At 47.1% G+C, this 14,907-nt stretch overlaps 1 protein-coding gene across 1 annotated transcript; it reads left to right on the forward strand.

Annotated features, from left to right (window-relative positions):
- Positions 1 to 347: 347 nt before the first annotated feature.
- crybb2 (crystallin, beta B2) lies at positions 348 to 3,670 on the forward strand (the record flags this gene model as incomplete). Its single annotated transcript, XM_083644850.1, has 5 exons — positions 348 to 410; positions 676 to 794; positions 2,124 to 2,256; positions 3,185 to 3,327; positions 3,502 to 3,670. The coding sequence occupies 5 exons, from the start codon at positions 348 to 350 to the stop codon at positions 3,668 to 3,670; spliced, it is 627 nt and encodes a 208-aa protein (XP_083500976.1).
- Positions 3,671 to 14,907: the final 11,237 nt, after the last annotated feature.

Genomic DNA, 14,907 nt, shown 5'->3' on the forward strand with positions numbered 1-14,907 from the left:
ACTGGTAAGGGATTCATGTGCATCACTCTCCTATTTGATTTGACAAAGTATATTACTTAGTCATTTTTTTATCAACATTTATTTATCTTTTGAATTGAGCTTTTTACTCGTCGTGCTCAGAGGCATGGGCACTTTTGTTTACATGCATCAATTATGAAGAGAAACATTTGGGGGGAAAAAATCGATAACAAAAGTATTAACAATAGCGTGATTTCTACACGCTTCAAAAAAATGTTTGATGTGGAAATTCATCTATATTTCTTGGGCACTATATTAGTATTGAACTCGGCTTTGATTTAGAGTTGTGTCTGTTTCCTTTCAGTTGCATCGTTGCCCATCTGTTCACTATGGCCACAGACCACCAGAACCCTGCATCCAAGCAGCAGCAGCCAGGCAGCAGTGCGTTTAAGGTGAGAGACAACCAGCCACAAACGCAAGCAAACACTCACTCACTACAATGACCATCTTCTTCTCTGAAGTCACCTCTTGTGCACTGCCCACTTGGATTCTGCAGTAGGGTTTGTGTAGCGATCGCATCTTCCAAATGTCCACTGCTTTTCTCTGAGATTAAACCGTATGTTAGCCCCGAAATGCTAACAATTCCACTTAACACTGAAACCCGTTTAGTTGTCCTGAACACTTACGTTGTTTTCCTTTCTTCTCGTTGACCCACAGCTAATCATCTATGAACAGGAGAACTTCCAGGGACGCTGCCATGAGCTGACTGGTCCCTGTAACAACCTCCAGGAAGCAGGCGTGGAGAAAGTGGGCTCTATACTGGTGCTGTGTGGACCGTGAGTGTGGACCAGAAACACTCGAGAGCTTTTCAAAGTCTGAGACTGTGGGCCTCCCCTCAGACAAAGCTTGGACAAAGCCCCCATCACGATTGTGTTATCTGATCCCGTTGGCCCTCAACAGCCTGGGCCAGGATAGCCTGATATTGCTGTTGACATACGTCTGTTGACATACGTCTGTTGACATACGTCTGTTGACATACGTCTGTTGACATACGTCTGTTGACATACGTCAGACCCTACAGCAAATAGATAGAGAAGGTCCGTCTGTAGGCGTTTAACAGTCTGTTTGAAGGCCTTTATTTGTTTCTGACTCTTTTGCCAAACTACTGTATCTCTGAGCGATCTCTTTAACCAAATCACTCCTTTTGATAACATAATATGTAATAACTTAATGTCATGTCATACCGTATTTTCTCACTTCCATTCACTGAGCCTCCCCTGAAACAGTTTGGAGGCCCCAGGGGGAGGGCCTGCCTCCCACTTTGAAGACCCCTTGCCCCGGAAGTGAGTTTCCCATTCATTTCTCCATAGACATTTTGGTTGAGGGAATCGAATTTTCAAATTTTATTTTTATTTTTGCTCCAACTGAAATGTTTTATGCTCACTCACGAGTCAGTAGGTCACGGGGTTGGCTTGGTTCCAGCCTTAAAACTCGTTCTATAAGGATCTTTCTAAATGTCTATGGAGAAAATTAATGGTTAAACTCACTTCCGGGGCAAGAAATGTCACGTGACTGTTCAGCTCTATAGAGAGAACCATCAACACCTGACACACAGATAACTGAGAGCAGAGAGAGAGAGAGAGAGAGAGAGAGAGAGAGAGAGAGAGAGAGAGAGAGAGAGAGAGCGTGTGACAGAGAGAGTGAATGAGTGAGACAGAGAGAGAGAGAGAGAGAGAGAGAGAGAGTGACAGAGAGCGTGTGACAGAGAGAGTGAATGAGTGAGTGAGAGAGAGACAGAGAGAGAGAGAGAGAGAGAGAGAGACACAGAGAGGGAAGAGAGAGAGAGAGAGAGAGAGACACAGAGAGGGAAGAGAGAGAGAGAGAGAGAGAGAGAGAGAGAGCTGGTAAGAGGCACACACAGAGAGACACAGAGAGGGAAGAGGGAGAGAGAGAGAGAGAGAGCGTGTGACAGAGAGAGTGAATGAGTGAGTGAGAGAGAGACAGAGAGAGAGAGTGAGAGTGACAGACACGACTGAGTAGAGGATGAAGTGTGAACATCTCTGCGTAAATGATGCAGAGTGCATTGAACCTGAATTCTGTCTCTACACCCCGCCCCCTCCCCTCCCTCCCCCCCCCCCCCCCTCCTCCTCCTCCCACCCTCTCAGATGGGTGGGCTATGAGCAGGCCAGCTGTAAGGGCGAGCAGTATGTGTTTGAGAAGGGGGAGTATCCTCGCTGGGATTCCTGGACCAACAGCCGCCGCAGTGACAACCTCTTTGCATTCCGCCCCATTAAAGTGGTAACCAAGTGCACGACTACACCGGTGCTCCTCTAATGTGGGGCTCCGGGGGGACCACCAAGAGGGTCCTTGATGATGGGGGCTCCGGGGGGACCACCAAGAGGGTCCTTGATGATGGGGGCTCCGGGGGGACCACCAAGAGGGTCCTTGATGATGGGGGCTCCAGGGGGTCCCCCAGCAAGTGGATCAATTGTTTAGCATTCACTTTAGCATTGATTCATTCACAATGAGATCATGTAGAACAGATCATGTAGAACAGGGGTCAGCAACCTATAGGGCCACCTTTGCATGCCACCTCTGGCATGCAAAGGGGTTAACCACCACACAGTAGCAATAAATGCACAATTGAGATTTTGTTGTTGTAGAAATGTTGAAATGCCAAATGACCTATTTCACAGACATTTTGCAGGTGCACGGCCTGTTATTTAGGATATCTATAGTGACCCACGCTACTCTGCCTCTGATTGGTCAGCCACCTCGCATTCTTCCATACAGTCCAAAGTAGCAGAGAGAGCAGATGAAAATGTCGGCGCAAAAGATGACGTCAGGTCCTCCGGCTGAAACACCTCGGGCACACTGACTGACACAGCAAATTTGAAAATGGCACTTCATATCAAAAAGATTCGCCGACCCCTGATGCAGAAGAATGACTATTTTGGTCATAGCTTCCCTATGATCTCTCTGTCTACAAGACAGATAGGTCACGGAACAAAATCATAATAACAATGAAAATATTCCCAGATTGAGACAAAATCTCATCCGATGGGGGGCCCGTGGCCCTAAGGTGGACTAATAGGGGTCCGAGATATGAAAAAGGCGGAGAATCCTTATACAAATTAAAAATTATACACCTTCATTATCCAGTGACCTGATCGCTCATGTCAGGCGAGCCACCCACTGTCCTCTTGTTTCTTGGCTCCTCTCTCAGGACAGCCAGGAGCACAAGATTGTCCTTTATGAAAACCCCAGCTTTGCGGGGAAGAAGATCGAAATCGTAGACGACGACGTCCCCAGCTTCCACGCGCACGGCTACCAAGAGAAGGTCTCCTCTGTCCGAGTGCAGAGCGGCACGTGAGTCCATCCTCACATCTTCACGTCTTCTGTCATCACTTTCATTTCTGTTGTCATGGCAGCCTCTCTCATCAGCAGCCGTCAACCTCTAAATCCCTCTCATCTCCCTCCCTCCCTCCCTCCCTCCCTCCCTCCCTCCCTCCCTCCCTCCCTCCCTCCCTGTGCCTCAACCAGCTGGGTGGGCTACCAGTACCCAGGCTACCGAGGCTTCCAGTACCTGTTTGAGAAGGGCGAGTACAAGGACAACTCTGAGTTCGGAGCCCAGATCCCGCAGATCCAGTCGGTCCGACGCATCAGAGACATGCAGTGGCACCAGAGGGGCGCTTTCCACCCCACCAACTAAGCTGGTGAATTGTTCCTCGATTTGAACCCTGACCTCTGCACCCTGACCCCTGCAACCTCGCTCCTTTCCGACACCCCGTTCCCCCCCTCATCTACATCAAACACGCACTTTGATATCTAGTGCAGTTGCGGCAGCAGTGACATCCTTTGAAGCAAACTAATAAATCCCTATTGCTTACATTTCACTTGGTCATGTGATTCACTTCTGTCTTGCCCAGTTATCAAGTTCTTCACCAAAGTCGTCTGACTTCAAAGGACTGTTCAGTTTCAATAAGGGACATCATCAAGTGGCTGACTAAAATGTATGTATTTGACCAAACGGCGAAGGCTAAAAGAACGCCCACACATCTATGTGAATGGTCAGAGAATAAAAATTGTGGATGAATTTAAATATCCCGGGGTACAAGTATGTCCCGGGGGACATACTTGAGTCCGAACTATCTTTCAAAAAACACATAAAAAAATGGTCCATGTCTTGAAATATAACATTGCAAATTTCCGGCATATTAGAAATTCACTATCTACTGAGGCTGCCATGACTTATTTTAATGCTATGATATTATCTTATATACAACATCACTGTATGTCTTGTTGGACTTAGGGTAATAAAACGGCACTGAGACCAATCCGTTCTCTATATGGACAAGCTCTTAAAGTTTTGGACGAGAAGCCTAGACAGGATCACCATTGTAACGTACTCAGTAAATATAATTGATTAAACCTGGATAATTTAATTATGTTTTTTGACCTCCGTTTAATTGATAAAATACTCCACAATGCTGCCCCTCCACCATTGCAAACCTTTGTACAGTCCTGCTCTGAGATAAGAACTAGAGCATTAAAGTCTGCATCGAGAGGGGACTGTAACGTTCATCTGAGAAAGTCAGTAGTCGCCCAGACTGCTTTCTCCTTTAAAGCAATGAAGGAGTGGAATAAGTTACCCAGTAACACAAAACTTTCCAACCTACAATAGTTTCTCCCGTGAAGCTAAAAAAGTGGTTCCTGAGCAACCAGTGTTGCCAGTACTAACCACATGGTGGTACTGTCTGGTGTGTGTGTGTGTGTGTGTGTGTGTGTGTGTGTGTGTGTGTGTGTGTGTGTGTGTGTGTGTGTGTGTGTGTGTGTGTGTGTGTGTGTGTGTGTGTGTGTGTGTGTGTGTGTGTGTGTGGGGTGTGGTGTTTTATTCTTGATAACAATGCCTTGTCTGCTGTTGTCTGGCATCTGTATAGATGTATGCATGTAGTATTTTATACTCAACGTCTGTTGCCTGCTGCTGTCTGGTATCTGGATGGTTTTATGTATTTCTTTTACTTTATTGTCCATAATATTTTATTTTGTGATCTTTTGTACTAACCTATGCCCTTTCCCTATTTGAATTTGTACTGTTAGTACCCGTTTAATTGCAGGTCCTTTCTTTTTGCTCAGTAAGATATTGCATGTTTTCACTTTATGTATTTTATTGTGTTTTCTTAACTCTGAATGGCTTCTGAATCCACCTGCCCAGGGACTTCAGATGGAAATTAGCCTATGGCTAAATCTGTTACAATGCATCTCTTCCCCTAAATATATTAATGTCATATTGTATATTGCTCCATGTCAAATAAACTAATAAACATAAAACATAAAAACATAAAAGCAGGAATGAAAGTTGTCTCAGTAATGCTGGATGACATAAATAGGCCTATAGGCTATGGCTGTACAAAAGTCCTGACCAATTACCTGGAGTACTGACTCTATTTATCTACTCAATCACTACAGGAAATATTACATACAATACAATATATCTGAGGGTTATTTATACCATAACTGTCATGATGTGGAATCACAATAACAGTGAAATATTAGCTAGTGAAATATGCCTGTTGTGTATTATTACTAGGAATAAAAAAATAAAAAAAAATAAAAACAAAAAAATCCTTCTCAAACCTACTAATGCTACATGTTACTTATTCCTTCTCAAACTACTTCCTACATGGTGCTAGTCTATCAAAATATCTGTAACACTTTACAATAACGTACACAAATAACGTAGTAGTTACCAGTAAACTAATCATTAACTAATAGTTCATCATCATCATCACTTTATTGTCAAGGTCCAATAAAAAACACACAATACATATTGAAAAGGACCTGTGCTGTTGGTAGTGGTGTTGGCTCATGCCAAGAACATGAATGTTGGTGTGCACATTAAACACAATGGAGTCCAGGGCAGTTCAACCATTTATTTTCTGACTGAATGTTGGTTGATGGATGGATGATTTTATCTGCATAAAGTATTAGAAAAAAGAGGATTACAGGTCGGATGACAAATAACAATTAGGTCAATACAATATGACCGGTCAACTTACATCATTAATGCATCCACTGGTATTTCATTCTCAATTAAACTCAGGATTTAAACTCAGGAATCTAACAAAACAAGTTTAAACTTTACATGGCACATATCAACCAAACAATACATGTTAAGGTGAAAGTCCATTGTCTCACTCACATTGGCTTTGGCTTCCTCTTTGTCTGCTGGAAATGTTTGGAGGGAATCAGGAGAATCACAGGCCTGAAGGGGCGGAGTTATATCATCTTTTGTGGGTGTGGCCGTGCTCTGGTCAGGAGTGACAGTTGTAGGTGAGGTGGAGACTTGTGATTTAACACATATAAAACAGGTAAACAACACAACAAGAACACTAGCAACTCAACAAAACTACAATAAGGCACTGTACCAATGTTTCCAGATCGAAGACAGGTATCTCGTGTCACTGAGATTGGGTTGAGACAGCAACATCATGAGCATATTCTGAGACACATTCAGACGACAGATAAACGTATACATCAGGTTTCTCAACAGGGCATGAAAGGTGCTAACTCCTGCTCCACAAAACATTTCACTGGCGCTGCAACACCTTGGCTTCCTAAGAAGGATCCTCAGGCAGTCATTATAAGCAACCTGGTGCTTTAAGGATGCTAGCCTGCTTAAACTTGACCCACAGGGGGGGGGGCAGTATAGAGAGGAGTACAGTAGGCTCTAAACAGGTTTACCTTTACATCATCTGAGCACAAATAAAACTTATTCCCCAGCATGTTAGCTTGAGCGCACAGTACACACCTCTGTCTGGACATGTCATCATCATCACTCATTTGATCAGTTATAATATGACCCAAATATTTAGTTCTACAGCAAACTGCCAGCACCTGCCCAGACAGATAAAAAGAAGGAAAGGAGAGATCCTCATCATCTCTTGTTCTGCAGATCATAGTGACACTCTTTTTAGCATTATATTTCACATCAAAACAACCTCCATAGTCAGAACAGATATTCAGCAACTGTTGGAAACCAGTACTCGGAGACAGGATAACCAAATCATCGGCATACATAAAGTGATTTACAATGGTGTTACCAATCACATATCCTATTCGGCAGCTGCTGAGCTGTACAGAGAGTTCATTCATATAAAGATTGAACAGGGTGGGGGAAAGAAGTCCCCCCTGACCCACTGATGACAGGGTGATGTCATCAGTGATGTCACAATGCACAAGCTCAAGTGACATCACTGATGACATCAGTTATGACATCATCATAAGTGTGTGTGTTTTCCCAGGATGGTGAGGGCATGTCCCACCGTTCCCCAGGATGGGGAAGGCATCGGTGCTCTAGAGTCTAGGCTATATGGCAGAATTCAAAATGGTCAAAAATTCAGTTTTTGAGATAGCATTCTGAGGTTTTACACACTTCAACTACTGTAAAAGCAAAAAAAAGCCTCATTGACTAAAAAGGACGCCTATTTAAAAGCGTGGGTAAAGGCAAGGCGTAGGCAAGGCTTGGGTGCTGTGTGTGAACGTAGGGTAACACAGAGCGCACAGGGTGAATTTAATGAATGGAAATTGAAAACGATACGTATCATAGCACATTTCCCAGTGCGCATACGCAAATCTGAGTAATTTCGCGGTGTGTATACGCCGTATACCTGCGTATCACGTAGACTACACCACCGCTCTTTACACAGTTAAAAACAGCAGAATAATGCTGCCTCCACAGCTCAGCTATGTCAGCAGCACCAGAGACTCCCTCAATCGTGCCCGGTAGCAGCGTACTGCCTCGGTTCAAGGCCTTCACCTCATTCCAGAAGCCAGTGACATTACAGCTAAGGAGCTTCTCAGCCATTGAGTCTGCTCTCATCAGTTGTTCATGTTTGGTTATATACTGAACAGCAGCTTTGTATCAGGCATGAGTGTTCTTTCTGTGGTCCAGAGCAGGACCCTGCCTGGGCCTGCCTGCCGTTACCCACTGACTGCAGCAAAATGGGGGGCTACATGTTTATTCCAACCTGGCTTACCTGTTTTACAATTTGAATAAGTAACGTAGGGGCTATAGCCTCACACAATGTTCCAACAATGGCATCATACATAGTACAGAGATCATGGTGGTGAGCTGTATCTTTACACTTAACATCCGAGCACAGGATAGCATCATAATGGTAAAAACACATGATTAAAAAGAGCCTCCGTTTTCCCATAGTAAAATAGGACATCCTCACCTGAGAGTTTAGACCAGTCTAGTTTGGCCCTAGAGCTGTTGTTGACCTCCCGGGTCCTCTCAGGGAGACTGTCTAACTCAATGTAACAAATAAAAGGTAAATGATCACTCATTGATGCCTCATACACAAGGTCAAATAGGGAGCTTCTATCAGAGACGTCAGCATTCCAATCACCAACCACATAGACACAAGTATAGAGGTTATCCTGTATAAAAGCAAGTTTGTTAAGGTAAACATCCACGTTGTCTAGACACTCATACGGAGTGTGCACGTTAAGGACAATAAACTCCTTGTTGTTGGACTTATACCTCACAGCAATACCCCAGTCCACTTCAAGCCTGATAACACTGATCACTGAGTCCAGCTTTATGTGCCAGAGGATAGCAATAGTTAATGAGTAGCTAATGAATAATTTGTCATTAGTCAATCAATAGTTAATCATAGTTAATGAGTAGGTAGTCATTAGTTAATGATTAGTACTAAGTTCCTGAGTAGAGTAGTTAATCATTACCTAATGATTACTAAATGTCAGCTCGTGAATATAGTAGTTACCGGTAATCATTAGTTACTGATTAGTCGGTCAGTTCCATGAGTAGAGTAGTTAATCGTTTGTTAATGATTCATAAATGTCAGTTTGTTAATGATTAACAAATGTCAGTTCGTGAATATATTAGTTAATCATTAGTTAATCATTAGTTAAGGTCACATTGCGAGTATAGTAGTTAATCATTAGTTCTTGATGAGTTGTTAGTTCCTTAGTAGAGTAATTACTCTATGGTTAGTCAATCGTCAGTTTGTGAGTATATAGTTAATTGTTAGTTACTCATTACTTAATTATTACCTGTCTATTAGTCTTTTTGTGTACCCTATTGTAAAGTGGTGCATCATACTCATTAGTTTATGAGTACTGAATCATTACCTGTCCATTTGTTACTCTTTTTGTGTACCGTAATATAAAGTGAAATATATCCTTATCAAATAAACACTTGCTCCAGGTGAGATTTGAACCCTCAGCCCCAAGATTGTTAAATTGATCTGAGTGAACCAGCCTGTTGGGATTTATTCAAAGCTGCAACAGACAGTCTTGATGAATACACAGACACAGTCACATCATACATCAGCTTCTGTGAGGACAGCTGTATTCCCACTCGCACCACTGTGAGTTACAACAATAGCAAAATCTGCTTCCCAGCTGAACTCAGAAGGCTGAGAGAGGCAAAGCAGGAACTTGGCATTCAAGAGTGGGGACAAGCAGCATTTTAAAGAATGCAAATATAGATTTAGCAGAGCAGTGCGAGCTGCTAAACAACAGTAGCCTACTCAGAGCGGCTCCAGCAGCAAGCATCAAACAAAGACCCTGCCTCTTTATGGAGAGGCCTTAAGGAGATCACCAACTACAAGCCCTCTGCCCCGCGTGATTTCTATTCGCACATAGGTTACGTAATAACCACGCCCTGTGCCCGCCTACGCAGCAGTCAAGCGCCGGGATTGGCCAGGAGCAAGTCTTTTGTCTTCTTCTTTTGACAGCTGGAATCTCCCACACCACAAACACTGGAGGGCACGCAGCCCAGCGATTTCATGAACCAACTGAATCTTGAGAACGGACAGCGATTTCGAGAGCGGACATTGAGAGCGGACATTGAAATGAATTATGGTCAGGGCCGTAGCTAGCTATGAGGACGGGGAGGTCCGGACCTCCCCTAATATTTCAGAGATTTTTTTAATATTTCAGAGATTTTTTTTTTTTTTTTAGCCTTTATTTAACCAGGTTTGTCCCATTGAGATCAAAGATCTCTTTTACAAGAGAGACCTGGCCAAGAAACAGCAGCAACACAAAGTTACAACAAACAAACACATAAACACATACAATTGAAAAACATTAAAATGATCAAATAAAACATTTGCATACAGACAGCCTGTTCTCAAGAGATTTTACCATAGCCTTAAAACCATTTAAGGTTACTACTAAGCTATTAAGTTTAAGATCAGTGTGATGCCTATTGCCCGGCACACGGGGAGACAAACTGGACGCGGACACAACTCAATTCGTTTCGTAGTTTTACTGAACAAATAGCAGGTTGTATAACCTAAGAACAAAGACAGAGATACATACATTACTGTTAATTACCTACACACGGACAACTAATAAATTCACACAAAATCAAACACAATTTACACGTACCGTGGCATCCAGAATTGTCCGTCCAAATCACACTAAACCACACGTGCCTGGTACACTTTCTTTTATACCTTTTGACCCAATCACACCCCAGGTATCCTTACACCACGCCCATCAACTAGAACCAACAAAATCCCACTCACATTACAGAATCAGCTCAAAAAATAAATCTGACCCAATAATCTAAATATTATCCCTTATGTTTAAATATATACAGGTAAATTATCCCAATCCCGAACTGGACAGCACACCTCCCACCTGGTCCACCCTAGCTAATAGCCTAGGGAGACCACACCACACAATCCGAAAAACTGTCCAGCCCAAACTTTCTTTGCCCAGGTAGGGACGTCCAGCCCTCCCGGACTTCCACAGTGGGTCGCGCCAACTGCCTCCCACCATACTTCCTCCATGGCCTCGAACTCCAAGTTGGCCCTGCGCAGCTCTTCTTTGAGCAGGGTCCCTCTGCTCTGGGCTTCGATCAGTTCGTGTTACTTCCAGCAGCTTTGCAGTCTCCTTGCCTGGCCTCCTGCTCCTCCATGGGAAGGAGAACCACTAACCTCCTAACGTCCCGGTGAAGGACAACTCCAGGCGGCTTGTGGGGGCCCCTCCTCCATCTCGCTGTGGCACCTTCGGGAGAGGCAGGGCGATTAGGAACCACCCGGACCTGGACATCTCTGACCACCCCAGCTGGATCTGATGACGTCTGAACAACTCGACCCAGCCTGAACTGGCCTCTCAGGGCATTTTGATCAGCCAGCCAGACCAAGTCGCCCACGGCGACATTTCTCTCCTGGGTGTGCCACTTTGGGCGGGTGAATAGGTTTGGTCCCGCCAGCTGGGACCACCTCCTCCAAAACTCGTCCACAGCCCCCTGGACAGCCCGGAAACGCTCGAGGGGGTAGTCCCATGTGAATCCCCCCGAGTCTCCCCTCGGCCCGGACCGCCCCAGTAGGAGGGAGTTGGGGCTCAGGTACTCAACTGTGTCCTCTTGGGCCTGGATCCTGGCCTCGATGGGCCTCTCATTTGCTAGGTTGGCCGCCAGGTACAAAAGGGTCTGGAACTCCACAAGAGTGAAAGGCCCCTTCTTGTCGATGGCCCTCAAAGCCCTCTTCACTACCCTGACGGCAGCCTCCGCAGCCCCATTCCTGTGGGGTGAGTCAGCAGGGTGGAACTTCCACGACCACTCCGTCCCATTCCTGGCGGCCTCTTCCTCCAATCCATTCTTGTCCACCTTACCCAGGAAGCTATACAGGTCTTCTAGGGCTGGCTTCGCCCCGACGAAATTGGTTCCGGGGTCGGACCAGAGCCGGCGTGGGTGCCCTCGGAGGGCCGTGAAACGCATGTACGTCGTCAGGAGCCCCTCCGTTGACTGGTTTTCCACTACATCTGCGTGCACGGCCCTTGATGCCATGCAGCAGAACACGACCCCCCACACCTTCAGTGTCACTCTCCTCCTTTTCCCGTCCCTGACCTTGAAAGGACCAAAAAGGTCCAGAGATGTGTATGCGAAAGGGGCGGCTGGAGCGGTTCTTTCTGGGGGAAGGTCGCTCATGACTTGTCTGCATCTCCTCGCCCTCTCCTTCCTGCAGGGGATGCAGCCTTCTACGACCTTTTTCGCCACTCGTCTTCCCTTGACCACCCAGGCCTTCTTCCTCATACGGAGCAGTGTCCCAGCCACGCCCTCGTGGCCTTCATCATGGGCTTCATGAGCGAGAAGGGTGCTCACCCAGGTTCCGTGGGGCAGAATCGGAACCGCTGTTTCTTCTCCGTCCCAGATCCGCACTCTCCCTCTGCACATCAGGAGTCCAGTGCCCTCATCTCGGTACACAACCAACCTGTTCATCGTTGTTGTAGGGAATGTCACCCCCTTCTGGATGGCCAGGAAGAGGTCCCGGAGAGCATCTTCGCGCTCCTTTGAGGATAGCACACCGACATCAGCTTGGCTGCCCAGACGCTCCCCACGCTTCCTTGCCTGGGTGGAGGTTTGGCCTCTCTTCTCTAGCCACTTCCGGGCGGCACGCCAAACCCAAGCAATGACCCGGCACAGTCTTGATAGGCTACTGAACCTCTCTGAGTCCACGAGGTCTGTAATGGGTGCAGTACTGAGTCCTCTTCCAGGTCTGTCCTCTGGCAGAGCTGGATCTTGTGTTCCTTTAGGAGGGTTGGGGTCCAATGTAGGCCCTTTCTGGCCACCTCTGACTTCTCCGGATTCCCTGTCGGCATCATTCTGACTCCCGTCTGGAGCCTTTCTCGCTTGGGCCCTGGTGAGCATCGCTGAGAAAGCTTTTCTCTGGAGCTTACTTACGCTCTCCCTGGCGTCAGCTGCCACCTCCGCGGCAGACTTTACAGGCCACTCTTCAAAAGGCTTCTCCAAGAACCATGGCCCTTTCTGCCACGCAGAACTCTCATCCAGGTCTTCAGGAGCCGCTCCTCTCGTTATAATGTCGGCCACATTGTACTCTCCCGGGACCCACCACCACTCGGTTACCGGCCCCGCCTTCTGGATCTCTCCAATCCTGTTTGCGAAGAAGGATTGGTAGCCGTAGCTCTCCCGCTGGATGGCTCCCAGCACCGTCCGGCTGTCTACTAGGTGAAACCAGTGCTTGACCTGCAGCCGGCCATGCTTCTCCACGTACTTTCTCAACCGAGTAGCGAAGACCGCGCCGCACACTTCGGCTCTCACTGCGTCTCCTTTCTGGTCGAGTGGCGCCAGCTTAGCCTTAGACTCCACCAGCCTGACTTCAACTCCTCGTTGAGTCTCCCATCTCAGATATAACACGGCTCCGTAGGCGCTGTCACTCCCATCTGAGAAAGTAACTCCCCATGGCTTGCCTTCCCAACCAGATGGCGTGAGGCTTCTGTGAAACCTGACTTGACCCAGTCTCACGTACTCCTCGAACAGCTTGATAGCCTCTTCACGGAGACTCGCTGAGAGTGGGTCGTCCCATGTTTCTTTAGACAGGCTCCCAACTCCTGCCTCCTGGAAAGCCTTCCTAACGAGGATGTTGCCTTTCTGCTTCGCCGGGGTGACTAAGCCGATCGGGTCGTACAGTCCGGCAATCTGGCTTAGCAACTCTCTTCTGGACAGGCCTCTAGGAGTTTCTTCTCGTACTTCCTCCTCTCTGAGATCAACGCCTGTTCTCATCTTCCCTCTTCTCCTGGAGAAGTTAATTGAAGTCATCATGTAGAGTCGGTCCTCACTTACGAGGTATCCAATTCCCAGAGCCTTGTTGTCCTCTTCTCTCAACTGATTGGGCAACACCAATGTCTTGGGCTCCGCCTCTGGTCTCTCGCGCCCACGGGCCTTGAGCTCCTCTTCGAACCTCCCACCTTGACCAGACCGGACCCATGGTTTGAGAGAGAAACCTCCGGCATCCAGGATCTCCTCAACTCCCTTGGTGATGATGTCTAGCTTCTCTGGATCGTTATGGGAAGTTAGAATATCATCAACATAACTGTCCTCTTCCAGGACACGGCGTTCCTCTTCCCTTGCAGCGAACTGGGGCAGCTTTGCCGTCTCCCTCATGGCCAGTTGTGCAATGCAGCCAGCAGGTCGGTCCCCAATGTTAACTCTGGTGATGGCATATTCCTCAATCTCCTCTTCAGGGTTGTCCCTCCAGAGAAATCTGTGGAGGTGGACCTCCCGCTCCTTCAGCCACACCGAATTGTACATTTTTCGGATGTCTCCTAGGGCCGCATGTTCTCCTGTTCTGAACCTCAGTAGGACGCCTCTGATTGGATTCAGAACATCTGGGCCTTTCAGTAGGAGGTCATTCATACTCACTCCTCTGAAAGCCTGGCTGCTGTTCCAGACCAGACGGACTGGTGTCGTGACAGAGTGAGGGTTTGGTGCGACCAGGTGGCTCACATACCACACTGGTCCTTTCCAGTTGCGGGTCATCTCCGGTGTGAGCTTTACTGCCGCGCCCCTCTTCACCATCTCATGGACTTGCTCCTTGTAGGCAGCCCGCCACTCCGGCTGGTTTAAGAGTCGCTTCTCTGTTTTCAGGAAGGTAGCCTCCACACCTCTTCGGTTGTTTGGGAGTGAGGCCGGGTCTTCAGTCCACGGGTATTCAGCGTCCCAATGTGGAGAATCACAGTGGTCATCACTGCTTACATAGAAGAGGCCCTCTTTTATCCTCTCGATCTCCCTCTCTTCCGCCAGGGTCATCTCTTTCCCTCCTGGCTGGCAACCTCCACAGCGACATCCTCCACACTTGGGCTCACAGGCTGCACCGATACTGTCCCATTGCCACCACTCAAGGACTTCTCTGTTGGTCGCAGTTGTACTTCTGACCTTGGCTCCACCCTCCTGCTCCAGGCCGTTTTCAGTGGCCTCTTTGAGGCACCGGGCAGTTTCGACGATCTCTTGGTACTTGACCGCAGTTGTCCTCATTGAACGGGCAAAGTGGGTCTTGGACTCATGCATAGCCACCTCCACTTCTTCAAAAAGGTTGGGGTGAGCTCCTCCCACTGTCTTCCCTAGCGGGCCCTCCCACAGGACGAGGTCTCCCACTACCCTCACGATTT

The sequence above is a fragment of the Poromitra crassiceps genome (genome assembly GCF_964638095.1).
Source record: "Poromitra crassiceps genome assembly, chromosome: 10".
NCBI classification, from domain to species: Eukaryota; Metazoa; Chordata; class Actinopteri; order Beryciformes; family Melamphaidae; genus Poromitra; species Poromitra crassiceps.